Source organism: Molossus molossus, unplaced genomic scaffold (genome assembly GCF_014108415.1).
Source record: "Molossus molossus isolate mMolMol1 unplaced genomic scaffold, mMolMol1.p scaffold_m16_p_12, whole genome shotgun sequence".
NCBI classification, from domain to species: domain Eukaryota; kingdom Metazoa; phylum Chordata; class Mammalia; order Chiroptera; family Molossidae; genus Molossus; species Molossus molossus.
Window position 1 is genome coordinate 99,848,486 of NW_023425347.1, and position 22,404 is coordinate 99,870,889.

At 37.1% G+C, this 22,404-nt stretch overlaps 1 protein-coding gene across 2 annotated transcripts in view; it reads left to right on the forward strand.

The window, feature by feature from the left end:
- The window catches only part of RERE (arginine-glutamic acid dipeptide repeats), a 408,992-nt gene that overhangs the window by 290,291 nt on the left and 96,297 nt on the right, over positions 1-22,404 (forward strand). For both annotated transcript variants that reach the window (XM_036256631.1, XM_036256632.1), the window contains 2 exons: positions 2,821-2,945; positions 3,955-4,054. In XM_036256631.1, the coding sequence (XP_036112524.1) occupies positions 2,821-2,945; positions 3,955-4,054 (225 nt within the window). The remainder of the gene's footprint in view (positions 1-2,820; positions 2,946-3,954; positions 4,055-22,404) is intronic.

The following is a 22,404-nucleotide window of genomic DNA, read 5'->3' on the forward strand; positions in this document are numbered from 1 at the left end:
GCGGGAACCAAACCCAGGAGTCTCTGGTCTGCAGGCTGATGCGATAATTGCTGAGCCAAACCGGCCAGGGCTTAAATATGTTTTTATTGATTTTTTAGAGAGAGAGTAAGGGAGAGAGAGATGGAAACATCAATGTATGAGAGAAAGATCGATTGGCTGCCTCCTGCACACACCCCTACAGGGGATCGAGCTACGACCCAGGCATGTGCCCTGTCTGGGAATGGAACTGGGACCTCTTAGTCCATGCGATGATGCTCAATCTTCTGAGCCACACCAGCTGGGCTGATAGTTGTTTTTTAATTTAAGGTTATGATTTCTTCCTATTTATATTCTCCCACCTTCTGTTTCTAGATCAATAGTAGCATAATATACATATCTATACCCCCTTTCTTTACCTTCTAACAGTACAGCAGCACAGAGTCCCCTTGTTTCCTTTCTCACTTCATGGAACTCCATTGAGTGCGCGTAACAGTTCATTCTCCAGTCCCTATTGATGGGTATTTGGGTTGCTTCCGGTAATTTGCTGTTACAAGTGATGCTGTAATAACCTGTACATATAGATTTTTACATTTTTGCCAACATATCTGTGGGGTATATCTCTAGAAGGGGGCTGGCTGGCTTAGAGGGCAAGTGCACATGTAATGCTTAGGATATTACAAAATTTCCCCCCATAGCCCTGGCTAGTTTGGCTCAGCGGTTAGAGCGTCGGCCTGCGGTCCAGAGAGACCCGGGTTCGGTTCCCGCTAAGGGCATGTACCTCGGTTGCAGTTTGTCCCCGGCCCTGGTTGGGTCGTGTGGGTGGCAACCACTCGATGTGTCCCTTTCACGTCGATGTTTCTTTCTCTCTCCCTCCCACTGTATCTGAACAAAATATCAAAAAAGGTCCTCGGGTGAGGACTAAAAAAAAACAAACCAAAATTTCCCCCCATAGAGATTGTACCATTTTGCATTCATATTAGCAGTGTAGACTTATGTATTGTCACACTTAAGAGATTTATGTTAACCTGATGGATGGGGAAATGGTATCTTACTGTCATTAATTAATAGTTCTCTTCTCAGCAAGTAGAGTATCTTTTCCTACCATTAAAAGCCATATGCATTTCCGTTTTGTAAACTAACTAATTATATTTCTAGCCCATTTTTCTCTAGGGGAGTTGGTCCTCCCTCACAACAATAGTACTTTTTAATTAATTTAACAACCAACCATTGGAGAGCTGCTCTACTAGGTTCTGTGCCTGGTACTGGGGAAGCAGAGCTCAGTACAAATGTTAAAAGATCTTTTGATATGAATATCTATTGTGTTTTAATGTTATTTCAATACATTCACTGTATATTAAGCAGAACTAACTGTGGCACCCAATAAAATGTGATAGAAGTCAGTACTAAATTAAAGAAGAGGATCTTTGGAGCAAGTCAATGCTTTCTTCAATGCCTGAGAGCCACATAGCCTACTGATTTGTTTTGGCAAACAATTGTTTTAAAAACTTGAATGACGAACATTAAAACCATGAGCTTTCTCATAATAATCAAGATTTTTGGACTTTGGAAAAAACTGGACAATGCACGAATGCTACTTCTTATTCCTGAGTGGCAGCATTCCCAGGATGGGGCACCACTCTCTATTTCACCCTGGTTCCCTTCATTCTTTAGGACCTAATACCTGCACTTCCAGTCCAGAGCCACTGCCGCAGGTGCCTTTGAGCACTTGGAATGTACCTAGTCCAAATTGGGGTGTGGTGTTTTATTTAATGTAGATGCTAGAATATTTGAACAGAATTATGTGGCTCTCATTTTATTTCTATTAGACAGTGCTGCCTTATACTAAGCCTGTTTAATTCATTTCAGATTTTTTGCCTGGGTTCTGTGGACACCGGAGCTTTTAAACTGCAGTTCTTAGTTTAAAATATTAGACTAACATGTTCATATTCAAATTTTAGGACAATAAGAACATGTATGTCTTTTCATAGATCTCTTATGGGTATGGTAGTACCTGCTTGTTTTGCCCCAGCAGAGTGACGATGAGAAAAGGTATTCGAGTCTCTAAATTACAGCTGACTTAGAATCTTAGTTGTTGAGCACTCATATTCAAATATTCTTTAAAGATTTTTATTGTACTTTGCATACAGTGAACTGTTCATATATTAATATATTCTGTTCAGTCTGCTGTGACAGTTTATATCAAGACACAGAACATTTCTGTCATCTCCAAAAGTTCCTTCCTGCCCCTTCATAAGCAGTCCTCTCCTGAAGCCACTGCTCATCTAATTTCTGCCACCTTCATTTCGTTCTACTCTACTTGTAACGTTAGCTCCAGTTCTATGTCTTTTTTTGATGTTTACCATGACTGACATGGACTCTCTTGAGAAGAGCATTAATTTAACAGGATAGTTCATTTAATTTTTAAACAAATATCCTTAGGTGAGATTTCATTATTTGTAGATGTCTCTTTATAAACCTGTTATATTAGAAATGTGTGGGTTTTTTTTTCTTTCTTTATCAGGGTGCTGTAATCTCCTGAAACATTTTTTATTTTTTTTATTCATACATGTCCATTTCTGTTTTGCTCTTTGGATCTTTCTGGCCTTGGTTTAACTTTGACACTGTTTGCTGGTCTTGTAAATAGAGATTAAGCAGTCCATTGTGAAATCTATGTTGAAATGATCCTGAAATGTGCTGCAGGCGCGTTTCAGTGACTCAGGGTTTTGCTGTTATTTCAGTGCTGCCTAGAGATCTAGCAAGCTCCTGTATCTGTTCCCAGGGCCTGCCTGAGGCAGCTCTTTAAAGAGCCATGATTATGACTTCTTCATTCCTGTCTTACAGGCCAAACTTCCCGATTTGCAACCATTCCCTTCTCCAGATGGTGACACTGTGACCCAACATGAGGAGCTGGTCTGGATGCCTGGAGTTAATGACTGTGACCTCCTTATGTACTTGCGCGCAGCAAGGTAATAGGAATACGCCGCATCCTGCTTTCTGAATTAGGCCATCTGAATTGATTAGTAGGCAATAAACTTTCTCCTGTCCCCTGAAATTTTATTTATATATTGGGCATTCTCTGGTGTCAGTTTTGTTATACCCTCTGTAATCAGAGCCCTGATCCTTCTTAGCAGAGAAAAATAATTTTACCATGATAAAGTCACTTTTTTCTTCTTGTGTTTGTCCCACATCAGATTTTGGAACTCTTCAGAAGGAAAACCTCTAAAGCCATACAAGCGATTGTCAACACTCCTCAGTACATTGAGTGATTTGGTCATTCAGTCCATCTTTAAATCCCATTACAAATTTTTCCACTTTATGGCTGTTCATTGGTGCTAGGCATAAATGTGACATTTTTGTGGCTTCCCTGTATGAGAACTTGCTAACCTATATATGACTAAATACAAAGAAGTAGTGCAGGTAGAGAGACTTCCTTTGTCTGAAGTGATTTATTGGACTCACTGCAGCACCGTGTACAACAAAAATGCTAAAATAAAGCCAGGCGACTAAATTTCAGCTCTGGCTGCTCTCTGGTCAGTGGTGCTATGCATGGAGGCCCACAGTAGCAATGACACTGCTGTAGCAGAGGGAATGACTACTAAGACTCCTTTTTTTACTTTTAATTCACCTACAGATACTTAATGTGTAGCATGGAAGGAATTAAGTAAAGTTTCAGAGGATTTAATTTTGTATGTTTCCTGGGAACTTTTCTTTCATAAGATTATAATCTAGCCAGTTGTTGTGGCAAATAGTTTTAGATTGTACATGCCTTGAAAATTAAAATCTGGGTACTGAAAAAGCATGGTAAGAATAAGAGAGAGAAACATTTTTGTGTCTGAGTGAAGGGTGAATTATACAGGACTGAGAACTCTGGTTTACCATGCATGTAGTAATGGAATTTGGTCTGGGCTGCAAATGTACTCCGATAATTGAGGCTTAACATTTCTGTACTGATGTTTTCCCTTTCTGCCTTCCAAGGAGCATGGCGGCATTTGCAGGCATGTGTGATGGAGGCTCCACAGAGGATGGCTGTGTCGCAGCTTCTCGGGATGACACCACTCTCAATGCACTAAACACAGTGAGTTTTTTTTTTTTTTTAATATTTAACTTTAAAAAAATTTTTTTTTATTGATTTTAGAGAGAGAGAGAACATTGAGTGGCCACCTCCTGCATGCCTCTTACTGGGCATGTGCCCTGACTGGGAATCGAATACTTGGTGCATGGGTTGATGCTCAACCACTGAGCTACAGTGGCCGGGACACACAGTGAGTCTTTTGAAGTCACCCTGGTGGGAAGAACATTCTTTATCCCTTGTGCTGACGGTAGGGAATATGTGATGAGCATGGAACTTGGAGGACCCTGGGATCTTAGGAGTAAGTACTGTGGTATGGTGCTGGGGTTGAAAGATGAGCTGTATTCTTAGTCATCGGACTCCATTAACCTCAGGCCAGTGATGGAGCATCTTCAGGTTCATCTCCTAACCTGCACCTGAATTCCTGGACTATGTGAGCTCAAAGGAGAGCCTAGGGCTAGTGGTCAATCTTTACTGAGATCTCACAAAGCTGAATGCTATGCATAGATGATCTTATTTAATCCTCACAACACCCCCTTTGAAATGTTGCTATTACCACTGTAGACACAAGGAAACAGTTTAGAGCCATGAAGCCATGATCCAAGGTCATACACTCAAGATTTGAATCCAGGGCCCATGCCTTTTTATGGTCAGCAATGCTGTCTCTGTGTCTGAGACCCTGTATTCAAAATGTATGGAAGGACTGGAGAATCTAGATTACTTTGACCACATTTGTTTTTTATAGATTTGACTTTGGAACCATGTAAATATTTCACATGATTATAAAACAAAATTAAGTTTTAAAAATAAAGTCCATAAAAAAACCTAGAGTAAAATGTAACAAGTGAGCCTAAAGGTACTGAGGTGGTTGTAAGACATCTCGCTGTGATTACTCATCTGATTAACCTCGTCACAATGTGATTATACAGACCATTTACTGTTTTGGATATTTCTTTTGGACTTTTGATTATATCCTATAGGGGCTGTTTAAGGAACTTAATGTATTTTAAAGTTTCTTGAAGTAATTCTTTTTTATGTGGTTACTACTGTGAAATCATTAAATCTGAAGGAAGTAGTAATAAGTTTTATGGATTTTTGATATACTAAAACAGAGTTTAGATGGTTATGTATATCTTTACATAAGACATTGAGTATGAGGCTGAGCAACTTCTGATTATTAACTAAATGTAAGCACCCTTTTTGGTTTTTCTTGAGAGGTTACTATAGTTGGCAGGGACTTAGGAGATCATCTGTTTCAGTTTCTAAATAGATCAAAACCAAAGGCTCAGAAAGGCCAGATGACTTGTGAACCCAAAAGGTTCTTAATGGAGGGTAAAAAATAACTCAGTTTCCCAATTTAGAGATCTTTCTAATACACACCTTGCTTTTAAGGAAGCATGTAGGTATTTGAATATATGATATGTGATGTTTGATTTTTATTCCTGGTCTAAATGTGTTTCTGGGGTATTACATAACATTATGGTACTTTCTTGTATGTTGGAGGTTGAATGATCTTGCTCTGGATATATACCATGTTCTAAATAACTGAATGATTTTTTACATTCCCAAGTATATATTTGTTTACTTTCTCACCTATTTGATACTTAGTTTTTGTTTTTATAAAGAATCGTTTTCTGAACATATATTGGTACAGCTAAAAGGGTTTTTGAGATTATTCTACAAATGAGGAGACTGAGATTCAGAGATTGGTGGTACTGCAAACAGTGGCTATGGTAGATGTAGGTATGAATGTCCCTGAACTCAAAATACCCTAAAATTGTATGTATGTTCAAAGGAACTCCTGGTTATGAGCTTGTTTTCTGTTGAGTTTTTTGTATAAAAGCTCTATGAAAAAATTCTCCTTTCATGAGTACAGTGATCAGTTGAATTCTGAATAATGAAGATACTACCATTTTTAATTAAATTTATTTTTGGCACTTTCATGATTTTTATCGGATTTATTCCCTTTCTACTCCAAACCCTCTGCGGTTTCTGCGAGAACATTCTTCTACACAGAAATAATTTGAGCTATTTTTGCCCCTGGTCCTTTGTATCGAGTTTCTTCTGAAGTTTTTTAAGCATTGCCGAGGGTGGGGTTGGTTTTATAAGTTTTTATTTCTATGAAGCTGCCTTCCCATCTTTTGAAATTCTTTTTGTCAAGAAAAGCCCCGGATGGCTCAGGTGTCTTGGGTTATGCAATACAAGTGCATTTAGTCACCAAAGGACAGAGTTTTGTGCTCATTTTGTGATGAATAGAAAATTTAATGGCTTGTAATTCATTGTTGTAGTAGTTCACAGAGAGTTTTAGTTGTAGGCACTTTCTTTAATGAAAAGTGAAATGAATGGAAAAATCTTGTGAGAAGTTAATGTTTATTTGACTTCCTTGAAGTAACAGAAGTTTTGAACTGTGTTAAGTAATAAATTAAAAAGATAAATACATTGATTGTCATGTGAGAAGTATTTATTGTTTTCTCAGAGTATATATAGCATAGAGTCAAAACAGGGTTAGGCATTTGTCAGTTTAGACTAAACCTGTGTCTATTTCCTATTCCCCCAGACAGTATAGAAATTTAAAATACATAGAAACTGCAGTATGGCCACATTGAAGTGTATGTAACACTCATTAGGACTATTTAAATATAAGTGCATTTAAATAGTTTATTTTTTAAACTGCAGTCACTAATTGAAAATTTTTGAACTGTCAGTTCTTTATGATAAATATAATTACATGGACCTATTTTTAAAAATATTATTTTATTCATTTCAGAAAGAGGAAGGGAGAGAGAGAGAAACATCGATGAGAGAGAAACACCAATTGGCTGCCTCCTGCATGCCTCCTGCTGGGAATTGAGCCTGCAACCCAGGCATGTGCCCTGACTGGGAATTGAACCGGTGACCTCCTGGTGCATGGGAAGACATTCAACCAACTGAACCACACCAGCTGGGCAGGGCCTGTTTTTAAATATAAGCTCTTCTGGATTATTTCTTTTGACTCCCAATTTTTTTGTTGTTTGTTTTTTATTCACCAAGGAGATTTTTAGTGTGTAATTTAAAAAACAACTTACTGCGTATAATTTATGTATAACACATTTCTCTATAAAATATACCATCTAATGAATTTTTTCAGAGATATATACAGAAGGAACTACTACAGTGATCAAGATACAAAACATTTCCAACACCCCTAAAAGTTACTTCATGCCCTTTTATAATTCTTTGCAACTTCTAGCCTTAGATAACCACTGTTCTCTCATTTTAGGTTAGTTTGTATTTTCTAGAATATTTTATGTTGTCTTCTTGGTCTGGCTTCTTTCAGCATACTAACTTTGAGGTTTAGTTATGGGGTTGCAGTATCAGTTGTTCACTTTTTATTTCTGATTAGTATTCCACCATATGGATATTGGCAGTGTTTTATCCATTCACATTTGGGCTGGTTCCAAGCTTTTGGCCAGTAGGAATGAAGGTCTTATGAACATCGTTACAGCAGTCTTTGTGTAGATTTGTATTTTCATTTCTCTTGTGAATGCTAGGAATGCAGTGTATGTGTGCAGGTAGCTTCCTAAGACACTGTCAGGTAGGTTTCCTGGTTGTACCATTTTGTATTTCCATCAGTAGTGTGTTAGAATTTCAGTTCACCACCATCCTCAACAAGCTTGATGTTGTCATTCTTTTCTAATGGGTTTATAGTGGTATCTCATTGAAGGTTTTAATTTGAATTTTCTGATTGTTCGTGATGTTGAGCATCTTTTCATGTTTTATTGCCCATTTGTATATCTTCTTTTGTGAAGTATCTTTGCCCAATCAAATCATTTGCCTGATTTTAAAAATTTAGTTATTTGGTCTAGATGGTTTGGCTCAGTGGTTGAGCATTGACCCAGGCAGCAGGAGGTCTCTGATTCGATTCCTGGTCAGGTTGTGGGCCCAATCTCCAGTCAGGGGCATGCAGAAGACGGCCAATCGATGTTCTCTCTTCTCAATGTTTCTATCTCTCTCTCCCTCTCACTTTCCCTTTCTCTCTGAAATTAATAAAGGAAAAAAAATTTAGTTATTTGTATTTAGTATAACTTTGTTGTAGGAGTTTTTTAAAATATTGATACAAGTTATTTGATATATGTATTGTGAATATTTTCTCCCATACTATGACTTTTTTTTGTAATGATATCTTTCAAAGAGTAAAATATTTAATTTTGTTTAAGTCCAATGTATTTCTTTTTTTTTATGAAAGTGTCTTTGATCACCTCATGATTACAAAGATTATTTCTGTGTTTCTTTTCTTTGGTATGTGCCCCTAGCGGGAACCAAACCTGGGACCCTCTCTCTGGTCTGCAGGCCGACGTTCCAACCGCTGAGCCAAACTGGCCAGGCCTATTTCTGTGTTTCTTGAAGTTTTAGTTCTTACATTTAAGTCTGTGATTCATTTGGAATTAATTTTGTATGTGATGGGAGGTAGGGGGTGAAAGTTCATCCTTTTCCACACAGATATCAATTATTGGAGCAACATTTGTTGAAAACAGATTTTTCTCATTTAATTATCTTGATACCTTTATTATTATTATTATTATTATTATTTTATACTCATCCGAGGACATTTTTCCATTTTTTGTCCAGATAGAGTAGGAGGGAGGGAGAAGAAGAGAGAGAGAGAAATATCGATGTGAAAGGGACAGACACATCGAGTGGCTGCCACCCATACAAACCCAACAAGGGCCAGGGATAAACTGTAACCGAGGTACATGCCCTTAGCAGGAACTGAACCTGGATCTCTCTGGACCGCAGGCCGACGCTCTAACCGCTGAGCCAAACCGGCCAGGGCTGATACCTTTATTAAATATCAATTGCTTGTATATTTTTGGTCTTTTTCTGAATTCTATTCTGTTTCACTGATTTAATACCTATCTTTTTATCAGTACCTTAGTATATTGAATATATGTAGCTTTATAGGAACTCAGGTAGTGTAAGTCTTCCTACTTTTGTACTTGTTTCTTAAGATTTCTTTGACTTTTTTAGTTCATTTGCATTTTCATATAAATTTTAGAATTAGCTTGTCAGTTTCTATTAAAAAGGCTTGATGGAATTTTAATTGGAATTGCATTGAATCTATAGATCAGTTTAGGAAGAATTGACATCTTAACAATATTAAATCTTCTAGTCCGTGAATATAACATATCTCTTCATTTTTATAAAAGCATTCTTTAATTTTTTTAGTAAGATTTTGTAGTTTTTCATATACAGGCTTACACATGCTTTGTTACATTTATCCTAAGTAATTACACTTTGAAGATTCTATTATTAATAAAATTTTCTTTTTTAAATTTCAATTTCTAAGTGTTCATTGATAGCATAGAAATATAATCAGTTTTTATGTGTTGACTTTGTATTCTTGGGTCCTGCTAAAGTCTAGTAGCTCTCTAGTTGGTTCCTTAGGATTTTCTGTGTACACAATTATGTCATCTGCAAATAAAGCAGTTTTATCTCTTTCTTTTTTGGCTTTATTGTACTTGCTTGGACTTCAGTACAATACTGAACAGAAATGATGAGACTGACCATCTTTGCCTTCTTTCATATCATAGGGAGAGAATATTGTCATTCACCGTTAAGTACATTGTAGTGTTTTTTCTTCCCTGTTTTTTAATCAAGTTGAAAATGTTCCCTTTCATATCTATGTTTATTTGATATATGTTTATTGAGGTTTTTATCATGAATGAGTGTTGAATTTTGGCAGGTACTATTATTTTGTTGTTGTTTTTGTTATACATTATTTTGTTAATTTGGTGAATTACATTGATTGATTTCAAATGTTAAACTAACTATGCATTCCTAGGATAAATCCTGCTTAGTTATTATGTACTATTGGATTCAATTTGTTAATATTTTGTTAAAAATTTACATTTGTGTTTAGGATGGAAATTGAGCTATAATCTTTCTTTGTAGTATCTTTGTCTAGTTTTGATATCAGAGTGATTAACTTCAAAAAATTAGTTGGGAAGTATTTCCTCCTCTCTTTTCTTACAGAGTTTGTAAAGGATTGATATTTTTCATAGTGAAGCCATCTGGGAATATTTTTTTATGGGGAGTTTAGAATTATAAATAGACATAGGCCTTTCAGATTGTACATTTCTTCATGTGCCAGTTTGGTAATCTGTTGATCTGTGTCTTTTAAATGTTTTATCCATTTTATCTGGATTATCAAATTTATTGTTAAAAATATCAAATTATTCCTATATTATATTTTTAATGTCTATAGGATCTATAATTTTGACCTTTTATTCCTGATATTGTTCATTTGTTTCCTCTTAATCTAATTAGAGGTTTATCAACATTATTGATCTTTTCAGATGGCTAGCATTTGGTTTCATTGATTTTTCTCTATTTGTCTGTTTTCTGTTCCATTGATCTTCAGTCTTATTATTATTTCTTTTCTATTTTGGGGGGTTAATTTGATCAGTTTTCCTGTAGCTTTCTAAAGTGAAATCTTATCACAAATTTTGATTTGTTGTTCTTTTATTATCATTCTGTTCAAATGTGAAATTTTTTTATGTGTTATTCTTTTACCTGTGGATTGTAGAATTAAATTGCTTAATTATCAGAGACTAGAGGTTCCTCTCCCATTCTTCTTCCTCCTCCCTTCTCCCTTTTCTCTCTCTCTTTCTCTTTCTCTCTCTCTCTCTCTTTCTATCAGTGTTATTGATTTCTTATTTAGTTCTGTTGTGGTCAGAAAGTACCCAGTAAGATTTCAGTCTTTTAAAATCTATTGATGTGTGTTTCTTGGCTCAGCATGTGATTTATCTCGGTGAATATTCCATGTGCACTAGTAATGAATTTATATTTTGAAGTTATTAGGTGTACTGTTCTATAATTGTGTTTGTTTAAAATGGTTGATGTTATTATTTAGCTCTTTTATGCCCTGCTAATTCTTTAATTTGGTTGTATTATCAGTTACTGAGAGAGATGCATTCAAGCCTTCAACTACCATTGTGGATTTGGTTATTTCTCCTTTTTGGTTCTGTTAATTTTTGTTTCATATATTGGAATGTTCTATCATTAGGCACATGAACATTTATCTTTCTCCATGTATTGGCCCTTTTCCCTTTTTAGTGTGATCCTCTTTGTGTCTAGTAATACCCTTTGTCTTGAATCTAGTTTTGTCTGACATTAATAAAATTACTATAGCCCTGGCTGGTTTGGCTCAGCAGTTAGAATGTCAGCCCCTGTGGACCGGAGAGTCCTGGGTTTGGTTCCCATTGAGGGCACGTACCTTGGTTGCAGTTTGTCCCCCACCTGGGTTGGGGTCGTGTGGGTGGCAGCCACTTGATGTGTCTCTCTCACATTGATGTTTCTCTTTCTCTCTTCCTCCCTCTTTCCCTCGCACTCTGAAGATAAATGCAAAAATATCCTCGGGTGAGGATAAAAAAATAAAATTAGAAAATAAGAAATAAAACTGCTATAGCTTCCTCATGTTTATTTACATGGTATATCTTCTTTCAGGTTCTTATTATGAATATTGCTTTTTCTTTTTATTTAAAGTACATCTCTTGTGTACTTTATTTCTTTAATTGTTTCTTGCTTTTTTTTTTTTTTTTTTTTTGTCCTGTCTGGCAAGCTCTATTTTGTTTGGAGTGTTTAGTCCATTTTAATTTAATGCAGATGATTCTCAGGTTGTGTAAAACTTGAGCCACATATATACATTCTTAATAGCAGAGCCCCTCATTGGAGAACACAGGAGTAGTTGATATATAAATATCTCATTTTTACCTTTGGTCTAATGGTGAACTTATGCAATAGTTAGGTACACAGTTTTATTTGCTCATTCATGTTAAAATGTATTTCTTTTTACTTACATAAACAGTTTTGAACATTTGTAGAGGAGGAAGATGTAATAAATGTGTTGGCCTGTCTTACTAAAGAGGAAGGTGTTCTTAGTTGCAATTGGAATACTTCTTAATGTATTATCAGCAAAGAGAAGTTTTATTATATTTTACTATTTTAAATTGTGAACACCTATAAATGCAAAATTGTTTTATTTATAATTTTATGTTATGTTAAAATATGACAAAGCAGTGGTGCTCCCTCTGGAAGATCTTAGCTAAGAAATGTTTCTGTGTATACTGTTCTAGGTTTGTATTTCTCATACATGGTTTTATTGGGCCACTCTATATACTTTTAGCATACATACACTTTGTAAACATAATGCTATATAACATATAGATGGCCTATATAATTCTAATGGGATTAATTCAGCCATCTTTAAGTACTTGTATTTATTGGGCCTTTTACAAAATAGACCTTTATATTTATGTGTAGAAATTAGAGCAGAGTCCTAGAGTTTCAGACTAAGGTTTTCTAGAAAATACCATGCTGACTTATTTTTACTAAATTGATACTGGATTTCATTCTTTGTGCTCAGGTATCATTCTCATTTCCTAATACAATGACTTCTGTTTTTCAGAAACTTATTTGCATTTTTATGTTTACCTTCTCTCACTAACACTGAATACACACACACACACACACACTCATATAAGTAAAATTTATAATCATGCAGCAAAGATTTCACCTCTTTCTGGACAATTTTATTCCCTGAAATATGGATTGCTATTAGACATTTGGATTAAGCTTTTTACACATTCAAGAGAGTATATATTTGTTTGCTTATTTATTTATGCATATCCATATCTTGAACAAAGGATTCAAGGCTTCCAATAGCTTAATAGTTACTGTTTTAAATCTCTAATTTATAAATATCACTATTTGTTAACCATTGAATATTAATCATCTTTGGTTTCTGAACTATAGCTCTATGCCTGGTATATGGTAGAGAGGCACTAAATAATTGAATGAATGAATGAATCAGGTTCGAGTCCAAATCACATTTGATCACCCAGAACTTGGTGGTGTAAAGTTGACATAGCAGAGTTTGCAGATATGCCTATTCAAAGGATCATTTTTCACCTTTCTCTCCTTTATTCTAAAATATTAAGTCCAGCCCTGGCCAGGTTGGCTCAGCGGTTGAGTGTCAGCCTGCGGACCAGAGAGTCCTGGGTTTGGTTCCTGCTAGGGGCATGTACCACAAAAAAATTTTAAAAATTAAAACAATAAATAAATAACTAAATAAGTAAATAAATAAAATATTAAGTCTATAGAATTTCTTTTGGAGATTTTCTGTTTGTTCATCATAAATGGACTTCACTAAAGCATCTGGCCCTTGATCAACTTTGCAGTGCTTAGGACTTTAATGAATGTCAAGTATTTTCCAGCTCCCATTAAGGCATTGCCAGAAGGCCTTTTTATTACAGTTTGTCTAAAAATATGATCAGGAGTCTTTTGACATTCTTTCCATACCACACCCTTTACTTACATTCTTCTCTTTTTACTATTGTTCCATTCAGATCAGTCATGATTAAATGGGTATAGGATGGTGATTTTTCTGTCAGGGTTTTGATTTGTTGATTAAATGGTTATAGGATGGTGGGTTTTTTCCTCTCAGGGCTTTGATGTTGAAAACAGTAATGGGAGAAGTCGATATACTATATGATTTCTTTTTATGGAAATTCAGTACATTTTAGAACAGTACCTTATATAAATCAATCTTGACAAATACCTTGTTTTATTTCTTATAGCAGGATATTGGAGTCTACTGTGTGTTATATGTTAATCATAGCATAAGTGAAGATGAAGGAAGAGGCCATTCAGTTGAGGTTTCCTGATATAGTAAACACCTTTTCAACTATCAGCATAATATATAAATTTGGGTTTTTATTTATTGTACTTGGACCAATCAGGAACATTTTAAACTTTTATTTTGAGAAGTGTTTGTTTAGAAATTTACCAATGTGGCTCTTTTTGAGCTGAGAACTTCATAAATTCACTCTGTTCATAAGCTCTAGGCAACAACACTTTTAACATAAAATATATGATTTAACCTTTTTGTTTCATTTGGATGAAGATGACTTTTTAAACATAATGCTTCAATGTTTTATTTCTCTGTAGATAATCTGTAGCTTGACTTAAAGTTGAACTTTATGCCCCACTTTGCTCTTTCCTCCAAACATGACAGTTCCTCAGGAGTAGGTAGGAAATAGAGGCCGCTTGTAGTGACAGCCTCTGATGATAGCACCGTCATTACTTCATGTGGCAGTGACTTCACTTGTGATCATTTTAACAGAAGTATCTTTGTTCCCAAGGCAACTCTTCCCAATTGTGGCCTGCATTTTGCTTTTCCATGTGAACCACTCTCAAGTTTCTTTAGCCATTTTTTTACCTCGTTTTTGTATAATAGCTTTATTGATCTATAATTCACATACTATATATTTCAGTATGTATAGATTAATAGCTTTTAGTATGTTCACAGGTTTGTATAAACACCACTACAATCAATGTTAGACCGTTTTCATCACCCCAAAAAGAAATCTGTGCTCATTTGTCACTCCCCACTACCCTACTCTCCCAGGCAGCCGCTATTCCACTTTCCATCTCTGTGGATTTGCCTCTTCTGAACATTTCCTATTAATGAAATTGTACGATATGTGGACTTTTGTGACTGGCTTCTTTAACTGAGGGTAATGTTTTTGAGTTTCATCCATGATATAGTATTAGCCATTTTATACATAATAATTTTATTTCTCTTTTGGTAAGCTTTGTCTGTATGTCTGTTAAAATGTGGCATCTCGCCCTGACCGATTTGGCTCAGCGATTGGAGTGTTGGACCGCGGACCAAAGGGTTGTGGGTTCAGTTCTGATCAAGGGCATGTACCTGGGTTGCAGGTTCAATCTCTGGCCCCGATTGGGGTTGTGAAGGAGGCAACCATGCAATGTGTCTCTCTCACATCGATGTCTCTCTCTGTCTCTGTCTCTCTCTCTTTCCCCCCTCCCTTTCATATTCTCTAAAAATCAATGGAAAAATATACTCTAATGAGGATTAACACACACACAAAAGTAACACTCCCCAGATCTGATCAGCATAAGATGGCAAGGAGTTAGCTTTTTTTTTTTTTTATCCTCACCCGAAGACATTTTTCCATTTTTTGTTCAGGTAGAGTGGGAGGGAGAGAGAGGAACAGAGGGAGAGAGAGAAACATCGACGTGAAAGGAACACATCGAGTGGCTGCCACGCGCACGACCGACCAGGGCTGGGGACAAACCGCAACCGAGTATGCGCCCTTAGCGGAAACCGAACCCGGGTCTCTCTGGACCGCAGGCCGATGCTCTAACCGCTGAAACAAACCGGCCAGGGCAAGGAGTTAGCTTTAATTCTCCTACAAGTTCATCATTTTAATATAGTCTAAGCTTTCATGAAATGCAACACATTCTTTTGTTTTCTTGTGTTTTTGTCTTGCTTTATTTTTCTTTTACTATTTGCCTTTGCTAAGCCATTTTTCTCTCACCCTCAGCTGTTTTACTGAAGTTTGAACTAGGCACAGGACCTCAAGTTTATCACTGTTATTTCCATTTTATTAGATATCAACTATTGGTCCCTTGACTGATGTCATTAATAACAAAATTAACAGTAATATAATTAAAATTTACTTGTTGATCTAGTGCTTATATGTTAGGCAGAAGTTTTAAGTGCTTTCTGTTAATGAATTCATATAATCTTCATAACAATTTTATGAGTAAATAAGGTTATCACCTCTAGGTTAATAACCCTGCCCAGTCATACATTTATATACATACTAATTTAAACTTGAGGACAGAATAATCCTATAGTTACTGTACTTTTTTTCTCTCAATTTTTTTCCTTTTATTGATGTATAAGAGAGACAGAGGAAGGGAGAGGGAGGGATGGAAACATCGATTGGCCGCCTCCTGAATGCTTCACATTGGGGATTTGGCCCACATCCTGGGCACGTGCGCTGACCAGGAATCAAACAGGTGACCTCTTTAGTGCATGGGTCGATGCTCAACTGCTGAGCCACACTGGACGGGCGTTACTGCGCTTCTTGGCATCTCCTTTCTTGAACATTGGGATATATTTTGAATGTTTCTAGTCTGTAGGCCATTGCTTTGCTTTCTATCTTTGTTGACATATTGTTAGGATTTTGACAGATTCAGTCTCTGTGACTTGAAATAAATCTGTCGATATCCCATCTACATTGGTGATTTATTTCTTCCCAATACTTTCAGGGCAGCTTTCACTTCACTTTCTAGAATTCAGGTTCTTTTGCATAGGAATCTTCTTCAAAGATGTCGTCATTCTTTTGTCTCTTCTACATAGATTTTCAGTCTCCTGTTTCCACCTTCCCTTTATTTTTACCTGGCCAGATTATGTGCTTCCTTGTTTGGCGGTCAGCTTTTCTAGTTTAGGTTGACTTTCCTTTTTATTTCTTGTTTTTGCTTTTTTGTTGCTCTCTTCTATCTCCTCACATTGACTGTTGTAATACTTCTCTTTATCGCTATGTGATAAGTCCTTGAAAAACTTTGTTCAGGATTCTAACCCTGTTTTTGTCACCTTTAACTCTAGCCTCTTGCTTGTCTTTAACAACTTTTGGTGTTTCTTCTGTTCTCCATCTCAATTTTTCTTTTCTTTTTGCTTTTATGAGTATAGCCAAGGTTAGTCATATTATACTGATTGCTGATTTTCAAAACCTGCTTTGTGAAGTCACCTCGGTTTTTCAAGACAGAGAAAATGTCACCCCAGTCAGCATTCACTGGCACTCTGTATTTTTATGATAGCATTAATTTTGTTATTTTATGTGTGTGTGTTTCCTCTGCTCTGAGTTATTGGTTCCCTCCTCCTGCTGACACACTTTATTCCCAAATGAAGAAATGACAGTGTGCTTGTGGTGTCACTGCAGCTGGAGAAGTCCCTGATCCCCTCAGGGCCACCAGGTTGCCAGTCCTGTGCTGTTCCAGGACTGAGTCTCGGTTTCTTCCTAGAACATGGATTTATGTGAGAATCTCTGCTGCTTACTTAGGAACGTGACCTTGAACTAGATACTAAATCTTCCAATTTTGTTTCCTGCTTTTTAATACTCTTAACACAATAGAGTGGTGTGAGGAATGATGAAATCACACAAAGACTTAATACAGTTCCTACCATGTTTGATGTTCAGCAAACTTTGGTCCCCCCTCCTATGTCCTTTGTGATTCAGAGGCTGGCATACTTCCTGAGCACTGCAGTTACTCAGCGTTGGAGGGAGTGTTGGCTCAGTAACTTGTATTTCTTTCTGAAAGTTACTGGATCTTTCCCTCAACCCTTACTCTCAGCAGTTAAATTTTTTTATCTTTGCCATTATCTTTAAAATGTGCTCCCATAAGAATATTTAGCCAAATTTAGCCTCTCTATTGCTTACAGCATTGTTTGGGATGACAGTGGCCAAACAAAAATAAATATTGTGCTCTTGGTTTTAGTTATAGTTTCTTAATTTAGATTTGTATCAGATTTTGAGCTTTGTACTAGGTGATTGATGATGGTGGTATGAATGAAAATATATATTGACATCTGTTAATCATGCATTATGAGGAAAAATTTTTGTCTCAGATTTGGGCAAGATCTATCTCAATTTGTGTTAATGATTGACATAATTAAAACTGCACAGAGAATTTCAAGATCTCTTCTAAATCTCACATTTTTTTCTTTCTGAGTTATTTTGGCAGTTTCTTGCAAATAAGCAGCATAGTTTGCAGAATAAAATACTTGAAATCTAATGTTATTCTAAATGGACTGCAATTATTTAATATTTAGTATGAATGCAGTCTAACTCAGATAGGCTTTTTCTGCAGTTACTGTAATGGCTATACTTGTAAAAGGTTGCTTTGGTGTAGTGGGAACTGCCAGATGCAATGTCATTTGATCTAAAAAGGTCACAGTAAAAGAGACATTTAAATTAAGTTATAAATTACAATTGAAGAACAATATTTTGATGTGTGAGACCAGAGATGTCAGAGCAGGGAGATGTAATTCATGGGTTCATTATAGAACAGAGGTGCCTGACAGCTGAGCCATGCCAAAAGGAAAATTTATTTGCAACATCACACAGACAGAAAATGGCAGCTAAGATGAGAAGCCAGAGTGGGAACTTGAAACCTTGTGGTAATACGCAGTTTATGCTAATAAGACTGCCCGAGATCCAGGGATGTTTAATGATTGCCATAATATAAATGAGGTGTTGGGGCATGTGCACATTTTCAATCTTATTTAAATTAAGACTTCGTCTTTGCTCTATAAAATAACACACTTTATAACCAGGCATTAAGGTTGATTCTCTCACCTCTCTGTCCAATATACAGATTTGCTGAAATTTCAGAATTGTTTAGGCAGGAGAGTTAAGGCTTGAAACAAGATTTCCATCATGGTAGCTTTAAGGAAGGATATAATTTAATGTTTATAGCAATCCATGAGAAGTTCAATCAAGAGTTAATTAAACTGTAGGCAGTCATTAAGTATTATTTATTCTTTCGAGAAGCTTGCCAGTAAAGCACTTATATATATTAAATTATAGAAAGTAATAAGCAGGGAATGATTTGTCAGGCAGAGTGAGAGGAGCAGATTTAACTTAGGCAATTATGCAGAAGTGTGTTTTTCTTCTGGTGGCATGATCCCTTCTTCCTGCTGATCACAGCGAGGTCAGAGGCTGGGAGGAGACAGTTGAGGATGTGTTGTCACCAGCAGTGTTGGCTTGATCGAACTCCTGGCTGTTTCAATAGTCTTAGGTAAGGGCTATCTACCTGGAATGTTACTACTCATGGTGATACCACTGTACAGATGATAGCCCTCTGATATTTCGGAGTCTCTTGTCACATTGTGTCTCATTTAATGCTTTCCATACTCCTTTGACACAGCTGAGGGATGGTGGTGTTAGGCCCATTCAGCAGATGGAAACCTCAGCTCAGGTGGTTTGTGACAAAGCAGCTAACAAGAATCTGTCTCCTCATTGGGGGAGAAAGGAGAAACATCTGTAATAAAAATAAATTAATTAATTAAAAAAAAAAGAATCTGTCTCCTGCCTCAGAGCCTGCACTGTGTTTACTACACTACAGAAGGCATTGACTACAGGGTAGTCCACCTAGAACCCTTGAGAGCTTTTTATATAACTGGCTAAATGGGTTCATTACATGTGGCTGAGTCTGTCACTCTCTGTGACTCAGTGTAGCAGTTGCATTTGTTACAGTGGAACCAAACCAGGAGTTTCTTACTCAGAAGCTGCTCTTGTTTTAGCACCAAAATTCCCTAGCGAGTCCACTCTGCAAGTTCATTCCTGCCCTCTGCTGGCATAGTATCTGGCAGAAAGAGGTACTCAGTAACTCTTCATTGAATGAATGGAAGGCAGAGAGAATGAGCGGCACGCCTCTGAGGCTGACACATCCCACTGGATCGTGTGGGCACTAGAAGGCGTGGCAGGGCAGGGCTGGATCCCCGACAGGGAAGAGTTCTTGTTAGCTCTTTCGAGGTGAATAAAAGAATACCACCTGAAGATTCTGTGGAGCAGGCCCAGCTGACCAGCTGAACCCTTGCTGGAGATAGCAGAACAAGGACAGTGCCACAAAAGAGTGACTTGAACGGCTCATGGGTTGGTGAAGCATTTCCATGTTGTATCAGATTCTCCAGATCTCGACCTGTGCTTTAGGGGACGATGGAGTTGACATGTGTGGAAGAGCAGCCCTGTAGTTCAGTAATGTGGAAGCAGATTGACAAGTCCCTGTGCTTCCCTGATCGTTGGATTAGACACACGCATGTCCTCCTGTGTGGTTGAATTTGAAAGCAGTGGTTTCTGCTGAATGACATCCTGCTGTAGTGACCAACAAGGTGGTTGGGATGGTGTAAGCTAAATGCTTCTCTCCCTAGTAGCTTGCAAAGATTGGAAGTTGTGAGTAAAGATGCTGTGTTTTTAGTCCCTGCTTTTTGCCATGATCTTTCCCCAGTGGCTCCAGAATGGTACAGATCTCTATCCTCCACATTAAAACTGCATTTATTCCCAGATTTTACCAGCCTGGCTCGGCTGCACAATGGACAAACAGGTTTATTTATCTTGCTTTAATTGCTTTTCCAAGGCTACAGAGTGAAGCTGTAAGGCATTTGAGGGTTCGTCCTCCCACCCGCACTCCATCTTCATGGCAATTTCTTTGAAGCAATTTCTCTAGGGAAATGGTAGAAAATCTTATCCGTATTAAAGGACCTTTTAGCTTAGCAGTGTTGGGAAGCCTGAACTGAATTTCCTGACTATATAGATGTATGTGTGTGGTCATGATCAGTTGTTCAACATTTGAAACCCACATAATGTTTTTCAGGACATGAAATTATCCTAATTCTTCAGCGCTAGATGCTATGTTTGAGGGGAATGTTTTAATGACAATTTTTACAGATTTAAGATAGCCGGTATTTAGGTAAACTTAGTAACTCTAATTTACATGAGGAATACAGTTGAAATATCTGGTTAGCTCTTCCTTAAACATTATTTTGACCCCAGTGTGAAGAAACAAAATCTTCATAATCATCTGGAAAACAAACCCCTTTCAAGAAAGGCTTACTTTTGTGTGATACATCTGGCAAAGACAGTAGGTAGAACCCAGCCTTTTAGGATCCTAGAGTTTGAATGTGACATTTAGTTGGATGTCATACGAGACCAGTACTTGACTGCTTCTCAGAGGTTGCCCCGTTCTCAGCCGTGCATTTCCAGTGTTCGTTACCAGTGTTACTCACAGCTCTGTCTGTCCCTAGGCCCTAGAATAGTATCTGCACAGTTTAACACTCAATAAATATTTGTGGAAGGAATGAGGATATCCCAAACTCCATTAATTTCCCAAAGCACTCAACAGATAATCTTCATTCTTGTGAAGCTATGTGGATCTTAACACTTTTAGTATGTTAAAAGTATATCTATAGTTAAATATAATTAAAGTATTTCTTTAAAGATGTAAAGCTCTCAGAATTTTCTCAGACAGGATCCCTGGAAAGTGGAAATAAATGTTTTTAACATTAAGAAGAACGTGACTGCTCTGTCCACATGGCTCAGTTGGTTGTATTCCAGGTCAGGGCACATACCTAGGTTGCAGGTTCGATCCTTGATTGAGGTGCTAATGGGAGGCAACCAATTGCCTCCTCCCTCTCTTCTTCCCTCCCTCCCTCTCTCTAAAATCAATAAACATATCCTTGGGTGAAGATTTTATATATATAATTTAAAGAAGAGGGTGGCTATTTAGAAAGGTTCTTTTTGGGTCCCTAGGAAGAGGGTATGCTAGAACAGCCCCTTGACCAAGCTTTTGTGCTGGCCTATCTGCATGATTGCTGACAGGAATGTACTACCTTTGTTTGTTTCATAAAGATTTTCTTACTATTGGTAAATAATCTTTTTACTTTTCAAATGTGTATTAGTATAGAGGTGGGAGAGAGACTCTCTACATATTTATTAGTTTTATTCTATGGAATATAATATTTTCAGGAATTGAAATATTTATATTTATTTTTAAATTATGACTATGTTTGAATATATTTCACATGTTTTGAAAACTTAAAAATGTGTGCTACAACCATTTAAATGTTTCTTAAATTCACTTTTACTTATTTATTTTTTAATTAACTTACTTTTGTTACAGGTGTTTCTCCTTTTTTCCCCCATTGACACCCTCCTCCCAAACTCCCCCCTCTCTCCCTCTCCCCTCACAGCATTGTTGTCTGTGACCATTGGTTGTGCATATGTGCATATAAGTTGTTTGGTTTATCTCTTCCCTTCCCCCGCCCCCCCTCTTCTGAGGTTTTGTTCTCTACTTCTATATCTCTGCCTCTATTTTGTTCATTATATTCCACAAATAAGTGAGGTCATATGATATGTGTCTTTCTCTGACTGGCTTATTTAACTTAGCATAGTACTCTCCAGGTCCCTCCATGTCGTCTCAAAGGAGAAGAGATCTCTCTTTCTTACAGCTGCATAGTGTTCCATTATGTAAATGTACCACAGCTTTTTTATCCATTCATCTATTGATGGACACTTGGGCTTTAGGAATCGGAATATTTTAATAGGACAGGCTGACAGTAGAGCAAATGAAAGGGGGGGTTACCACAATTCAGAACACAGAGTAGTGGAAAGAAGCTCGGGTTACCTCGGAAATTGCAGCAGTTTCTTCAAGGGAAGTGTGATCTCAAATCAAGATTTGTAAAGAAGGTGCGAGTGCTGGGCTGTGTTTAGGGGCATGCCTCTTTCTCCAGTAAGCAGCTCACTAGAAATTGAACTGAAGAGTGTCATGCAAGCAGTGGTCAGCCTCTCTGAGAAACCAGACCACCACAAACACAAGTTCAGTAAGTTATTCAGAACATCTCTTCCAGCTATCACATACGGTTCCTCTTGGTTCACCAAAAGGCAGGGATGTCACAGGGAGTAAGGACATTGGATTTAACTTCAATCACTTGTTCACTTTTGGAATGG